Source organism: Lutjanus erythropterus, chromosome 10 (genome assembly GCF_056507025.1).
Source record: "Lutjanus erythropterus isolate fLutEry1 chromosome 10, fLutEry1.hap2, whole genome shotgun sequence".
NCBI lineage: Eukaryota > Metazoa > Chordata > Actinopteri > Lutjaniformes > Lutjanidae > Lutjanus > Lutjanus erythropterus.
In genome coordinates, this window is record NC_139326.1 from 664,298 (window position 1) to 671,797 (window position 7,500).

Below are 7,500 nucleotides of genomic sequence, written 5' to 3' on the forward strand. Positions count from 1 at the left end.
AACAGAAAAAGTCTTAGGGACGTCTGTCCTTTCTAGAGAGCCTGGACATGTTTCACAAAGACAGAGCAAACTATAACATTCAACAAATAATAATGAAGGAGGAGACGAGAACATCATAATCCAGACTGAAAGAAACAGTCCTACAGCTGCTACATGCAGGACAGAAAATATGTCTGACTGTGAATAAGAATAATGATAATACATTACAGAAGTTCAAATAATCGTAGAAAACAAGACACCAAAATATAAAATAATATAAAACATACAACATTAATCACAAATGAAAAGCAGCTCGAGGTGTCAGTTCAGATGAAAAAACGCTGCGCTCTGATTGGCTCTCAGCTGGATGTTTTCACAGGGGTCTTTACAGAACTGAACGGATCACACTGATGGATCTGCTCGTCTCCTCCGTCTTGTCTCGCTCTTACAGCTTTAATCTCGCCTGACAAGTTGAGCCCGACAAAATCCTATCTGAACTGACTTGAACCCATCCGGAACCCGACCTGAACCCATCCTGAACCCGTCCTGAACCCGTCCTGAACCCATCCTGAACCCAACCCAAACCTGACCTGAACCCATCCTGAACCTGTCCTGAACCCGACCCAAACCTGACCTGAACCCGTCCTGAACCCGTCCTGAACCCGACCCGAACCTGACCTGAACCCATCCTGAACCTGTCCTGAACCCGTCCTGAACCCATCCTGAACCCGTCCTGAACCCGACCCAAACCTGACCTGAACCCGTCCTGAACCCGTCCTGAACCCGACCCGAACCTGACCTGAACCCGTCCCTTGTCAGCGTCTTTCAGCCTGAATTACAACCCGACACTTTTCTTAACAAGTGTCCTTGTGTGTATCCAACAGGGAGGGACACCTCCCACCTTGACTCTGCTGTGCAGCCTCTGCTCCTCCTCTCTGACCTCCTCCACTCTGCTCACAGCTGTTTGATGCTCCTCCCTCCTCTGAGTCAGCTGCTCCTCCTGCTGCGCCACCTGCAGGACAAACGCAGGGTTTCTCACATCAACACGACAAAACCAGACTCCGGTCTCGTCTTCAATATTCACTTTGTGAATGTCAGTTTTCAAAGAGAACAATTTTGTTTTTTTCTGAAAAGGTCTCTTTGTTGTTTTGGCTGCCAGACCACGAGAAAACACCTGGGCACCTTGGTATTTATGTTTCTCTGACAATGATAATGATAATAATAAAAAAATCCATATATCTTTAACATGGACACAGAAACATGTTACTTTATATGTGAACACACTCTGAAACTGAAGGTGTGAGTTTACCTGACTGCTGAGAGAGTCGAGACGCTGCTGAGAGTCCTGACAGTCTGAGAGCAGGACGGCTAATCTGCACACACACACACATACACACACACACACACACACACACACACACACACACACACACACACACACACACACACACACACAAGGTTGTTATTTAGGCTGCATGATAACGACAAAATGTTGTGAACTTGAACTGAAAAAGTTCAAAAATGTATCAACAAAAACTTCCAACCACCTCTGAAGGCACATGTTAGCATCCCAGGCTAATCCCAGGCTAATCCCAGGCTAATCCCAGGCTAATCCCAGGCTAACTCCAGATGTTTCACAGTAAAAATTACAACTTTTATTCCATGATTTCGACTTTGTACGTGTTGTCAGTTGTGTACCTGTCTGTAGCTGAGTGTATGTTGGTCCTCAGTTGTTGGAGCTCCTGCTCTCTGCTCCTCAGTGTCTCCTCCACCTTCCTCAGAGTGTGCTCCTCCTCCTGTCTCCTCCTCCTCAGCTCCTCCTCCTCCTCCTGTCTCCTCCTCCTCAGCTCCTCCTCCTCCTGCTGTCTCCTCCTCCTCAGCCCCTCCTCCTCCTCCTGTGTCCTCCTCCTCAGCTCCTCCTCCTCCTGTCTTCTCCTCCTCAGCTCCTCCTCCTCCTCCTGCAGCTCTCTGGACATCAGTAAACAGGTAAGTTTAAGTTATTTGTCTGAAATAACTGAGCCCAAAGGTCAGATGATATCTGTATTTGATCATTTTGGTATCCAGATGTTTTTAAAGAAGTGACTCTTTTTATGTGTTTTCTCTCAGCCAATCACTGCAAGTGTTTTTTGATTTAATGTGGCGTGTGATTGGTCCACTCCTGCAGCAGCTACAACCCCTGCAGTCTGTGGTGTATTAGACAGAGTCGGCAGTTCAGCGTACAGAGACGCCAACAAAACATTCAAAAATCTGGTTACTATAGTTACAGCTGTGGACTCTGCAATAAACATCCCTGAGGTCATATTTATGAAATAAAAATTAAAAACGATTAAATAATTGATTTTTTATATCATAATTCAGACTTTATCTCAACATTTCAACTTTTTATCTCATAATTTCAAGTTAACATGGGGATATTTTTCTGTCACTGTCAGAAACACACGTTCACAGGTGTGTGAGAAAAAATGAACGCATGAAAAGCAGAAGAACTGTAGCTTCCTGTCACATGACGTACGAGTTTGGAGGTTAAAGGTCAAACTGTGAGAGTTTACCTGATGTTCTGTGTGACCTCCAGCAGACAGGTGGCGCCGTCCTCAACTGTCCTCTGTAAGACAGCTGCCTCCTGCTGAGCCGAACCGGCCTGAGGGACAAACAGGGACAGATGGACGGATCAGACGAGTGTTCGCTTCAGTGACACGTGTGTGTGTGTGTGTGTGTGTGTGTGTGTGTGTGTGTGTGTACCTGCTCTCTGCTGGTGTGTATGCAGCTCTGAGCCTCCAGCAGCAGTCTGTCGGCCTGACGGAGTTCAGCTCGTCTCTTCAGCAGAGTTTTCTCCACACACTCCACCTCCTCACACACCTGCATCACACTGCTGCTGCAGACACACACACACACACACACACACACACACACACACACACACACACACACACACACACACACACACCCTTTTGAAGACCTCAAGGACAAAACATTTTCAGAGCTCTGGTGGACACAGATCAGATTATAATCTTTCACATCACAACAGACTGCCTGAAATGAAATAAATAACACAAAAATATGTAGCTTTGATTTTGGGGTGAATTGTCCCTTTAAGTGTGATTTCAACTTTTATCTCAACATTATGATAATAATATTATTTTGTAAACAAACAGGAAGCTGCAAACTCGTCTGAATAAAACTTTAAATCACGAAAATAAAAAAACAGTCGGAGGTTCAGAGTTTTTCTCTTCACCTCGAGACCGGGATCAATCAATCGATTGATCGATTGATTCATTCAGTCTGAGAGGAGTCGTTTGTTCTGGCCGAGCAGAAAGGGTTAAAACAGAAACACACACACACACACAGAACTAAACTCAATTAAAAGAGAAGGGTTGAAAACTCTGAGTGTGTGCGTGTGTGTGTGTGTAAGAGAGTGTGTGTGTGTGTAAGAGTGTGTGTGTGTGTGTGTGTGTGTGTGTGTTACCGGTGTCGTCTCAGTGTGTGTCGTAGTTGTTTGATTTCCAGTTGTAGTTTCTTCTTCCTCTCTTCCTCCAGTCTCTCTGCTTCTTTGTGCTCACACACACACACACACCGGTCTGCCTGCTGATGCACGTGCAAACACACACACACACACACGCACACACGCACACACACACACACACACACACACACACACACACACACACACACACACACACACACAGTTGACTGACAGGTTATAACAGTTGGGACACTGTGAAACGTGAATAGAAACTTTCATTCAGTTGAATAAAAGTTGATGTCTGTGGTCGACTCGCTCCTGTCACAAACTTAGAATGACTGATTATTTACAAAAAACAGATCATTTTTATTGATTTATTTAAACGGCGTCTAAACTCGGTTTGTCAGATGACGTCTGAGGTCACAGAGGATCCTTCTGTAAACTGATTTATCTAAAAACACAACTTGTTCTGATGATTTGGTCTCACCGTGTCTCTGTGTTCGGGGACGCTGCAGTGCGGCGCAGCGCCTCCTGCTGGAGGACTGTAGACGACAGCTGCAGGTGAACCACAGAGCAGCCAGGCGGGAGGAGGAGGAGGAGGAGGAGTGTGTCCTCTGGAGCTCCTGTCACTGTCTCCTCCACTGTCCCTCCACTCTGCTGCTGCAGCAGGACACAGTTCACAGCTCAGGACATGTCTGCACTCACATGTGGACACGTTGTCTCGCCTGTGTGTGTCTGTGTGTACCTGTGTCGGAGTTGGTCTGTGCTGGGGGGACGTAGACCCAGTAACCTCCTCCAGGCTGACGCCCCCTCTCAGGAGAACTGAGGTACTGAAGTCCCAAACCAGAGTCCTGAGTCCCCTGAGAGACCAGACTGGGAGCCTGAGAGACAGAGAGACAGTTTTAGTTCCCAGGAGTTTAGTTTCCCAGCCTAACAGCTAACTTGGACATTTTTGTGTCTCTGTGTGTGAGATAATAAAAATCTGAGACGTCTCACACTGTGTCCAGGAGGTATGAAGCACCACTGTCCTCCATCTCTGCTCCTGCTCCTGGTCCTGGTGCTGGTCCTGGTCCTGGTCCTGCTCCTGGTCCGGTCAAGCTTCTGTCTCAGAGTGTGGGTGTGTCTCTGAGCTTCGTCCAGCTCGTCCCTCAGCTCCTCCTCTGTGTGTGTCGGTGTGTGTTCACTCTGTCTCCGTTGATGAGAGCCTCCGTCGAGCTCGTCCACAAACTTTTGACCAAATCACACAGAAGAACAGAGACGTCTCAACGCTGCGATCAGTGTTTTCACGATGTTTTCACTTCAGTACAAAGATAAAAGATAAAAGACGATGTCCCTTACGTGCAGAGATTTCTCTGGATTCTCTGAATCTTTCCATGATATTATGGATTGTAGATGGATGATTGGACGGTGCAGAAAAGTTTTTGTAAGTGTGTTCTGTTTTTATTTACTTTTTTCTGTGTGTGTGTGTGTGTGTGTGTGTGTGTGTGTGTGTACCTGCTGTCTGTGTGTGTGCAGCAGCTCCACCGTGTGGTTCAGAGCCCTCAGCTGTTCCACAGTCGCCTTCAGCTGTTCTGCTGTCAGCTGATCAGAGTCACACATGGACCTGCTGAGCTGCCGTAGTTTCCTGTTGAGGCGACCGAGGCTCCTCTGGTGACCGTCGCTCTGCGAACGCAGCTGGACCACATGACACCACGAGACAGTCAGTGTTTTTAAAGGTTTTATTCAAACTTTTAGGTTTTCTTTTCTCCTCAATCATCATCTTTTCTTTTCATATCACCTGAATATTATCTGTCCATCTTAAACAAAAGAGACTTAAGGTGGTCAAGGTACATTTGTACAAAACAAGCTGTGACATTATTACAATGGAAGTGACTTCCAAAATAAAAGTGAGTGTCCTCTGACCTGCTGCCGCAGCGTGTCTCTCTCCTGCTGGACGTCCTGCAGCTGCAGACCGACCTGCTCAAGCTCCGCCTCCTGCACAACATGTATATAAAAGTGTGGATTAGAGCCGATCACAGATTTATCCATCCTTTAGTTTTCCTCCTGACGTGACGTTAGCATCATCTGTTAGCAGCAGCCAAAAGACACAAAATACTGATTTTCTATAAAGTTTCTGTGAATGTGAACATTTATTAAGATAATTTTCTAACCCAGCTGTCAGACGAACATTAGGAAGCTAGCATTAGCTGGCTAGCATGGAAGCTAACAATGAAACAGCGCTTCAGTCACTCACATCTTCCCAACACCAACTGAAGTTTGTTTATTTGTTTTGTTTGAATCATTATGTATTTATTGTTTGTTTTTTTTAAACATAGAAAAAACTTATTTAAGATAAACAAACATTTTAAGTTTTTAGTATTTTTATTTTTATTTTCAGTTGGGCTCAAATTATTCTGAACTGAGCTGAATTTAAGAAGGTTAAGTTTAAGTTCTGTTCTGTTCTGTTTGTCTGTTCTTGGTCTGTTCTGGATCTGACAGAGAACCCAACAGAGAGTCAGGATGAGGTTCTGGTCTGGACTCATACTGACCAGTTTGTGTTGAACGTGTCTGTTTCTGCTCGGAGACGTCTGCAGTTGGATTCTCAGTGTCTCCAGCTCCTCCTTCTGCCTCCAGTCCTGATCCTGGTTCTGGTCCTGGTCCCGACTCTGGCTGCGGTCTCGCTGAAGCTGGTGCCTGCTGGTCCTGGTCTGCTGGATGGCCTTGTACAGCTGATCCACACTCCTGGACAACATGTCCTCAGGACTGACAGGACTGCAGGGGGGACAGACAGTCACAGACAGGGACACAGAAGATTTTTCATCTTCTCAAGACACAAACGTGACATAATAAAAACTTAAGATCCACGTTCCAAACCTGCAGGACGGAGAGACTGAAGGACAGATTAATGGTGTCAACTTAAAAAAGACAGAGGGGAATTAGCTCAGATGGTAGAGCGCTAGCTTAGCATGCGAGAGGTGGTGTGATCGATGCCCACATCCTGCAGGAGACCTTTAACCTTTTCTGTCTCCAGTCTGATGTGAGAGCAGAGTCTCGGGGTGCGTTCCAACTGCCTTGTACTTTCCTGTGAAGCAGACTGATCACCTTATTCAGCAATTTAAGTTTCCAAACTGTAGGAACAAAAATATGCTCATGGTGCATCCCACTTTTACTGGGAGTCAGAATATGTGAGTTTCAACTGGAACGCCTGTCTCCCCCCGGAACATTAGTGCTTTATGCTAATGTTAGTTTCTCATGCTAACATTTCGTTTTTATGCTAACGTTAGTTTCTCATGCTAACATTTCGTTTTTATGCTAACGTTAGTTTCTCATGCTAACATTAGGTTTTTATGCTAACGTTAGTTTCTCATGCTAACATTAGGTTTTTATGCTAACGTTAGTTTCTCATGCTAACATTAGGTTTTTATGCTAACGTTACTTTATCGTGCTTTTATTAGTGTTCTATGCTGATGTTAATGTTTTTATGTAAACATAATACACATACAAAAAAAACAAAAAAACAACAACAAAAAAAATAAACAGAGCAACTTCCAGACGAGGGAACTGGAACTGCTAACATGCTAACTAATTTAACTGATTTAGCATGTGAATTAGCACTCTGTCCACAGGTTCAGGTCCTTTAGTTTTGCTCAGTGAATCATTTTCCCTCCGTTAGTGGAAACTTGTTATTTTTCAGTCTCACTTCTCTCAGAGATTATAACGGTGAAGACGAGGTGAACACTGTGCTCTGCACGCCTGGGTTTGTTAACCTGCCCATAATAAGTTCTGAAATGCATCCTGGGTAATCAAATCACTCTTCAATAGAAACAGCTGAGGTTACAAACAGACTACTGTAGCACTGCTACCTGTCTTCAATCAGGTCCTCTGGTCCTCTCTGAACATCCTCAGGATCCAACAAGGTGGCTCTAATCTGGTCCATCTGAACTCTGGTCTGGTCCAGGTGGGTCCTGGTGTCTTTGTACTGGGCTCTGAGCTGGTGAAACTGGACTCTGGTCTGGTCCAGTTCAGCCTGGAGTCTCTGGACTATTTTCTGCAGAGACGATTTCTCATCCTGACAACAGGCA

The 7,500-nt window shown here is 45.3% G+C and overlaps 1 protein-coding gene across 1 annotated transcript in view; it reads right to left on the minus strand.

The window, feature by feature from the left end:
• The window catches only part of cntrl (centriolin), a 29,074-nt gene that overhangs the window by 8,467 nt on the left and 13,107 nt on the right, over positions 1-7,500 (minus strand). The window contains exons 17-29 of the mRNA XM_084727739.1: positions 7,282-7,487; positions 5,968-6,190; positions 5,342-5,413; positions 4,934-5,113; positions 4,436-4,666; positions 4,185-4,320; positions 3,927-4,099; positions 3,443-3,561; positions 2,719-2,848; positions 2,529-2,617; positions 1,678-1,818; positions 1,289-1,352; positions 881-991 (exon numbers count right to left, since the gene is read on the minus strand). Of these exons, the coding sequence (XP_084583865.1) occupies positions 881-991; positions 1,289-1,352; positions 1,678-1,818; positions 2,529-2,617; positions 2,719-2,848; positions 3,443-3,561; positions 3,927-4,099; positions 4,185-4,320; positions 4,436-4,666; positions 4,934-5,113; positions 5,342-5,413; positions 5,968-6,190; positions 7,282-7,487 (1,875 nt within the window). The remainder of the gene's footprint in view (positions 1-880; positions 992-1,288; positions 1,353-1,677; positions 1,819-2,528; positions 2,618-2,718; positions 2,849-3,442; positions 3,562-3,926; positions 4,100-4,184; positions 4,321-4,435; positions 4,667-4,933; positions 5,114-5,341; positions 5,414-5,967; positions 6,191-7,281; positions 7,488-7,500) is intronic.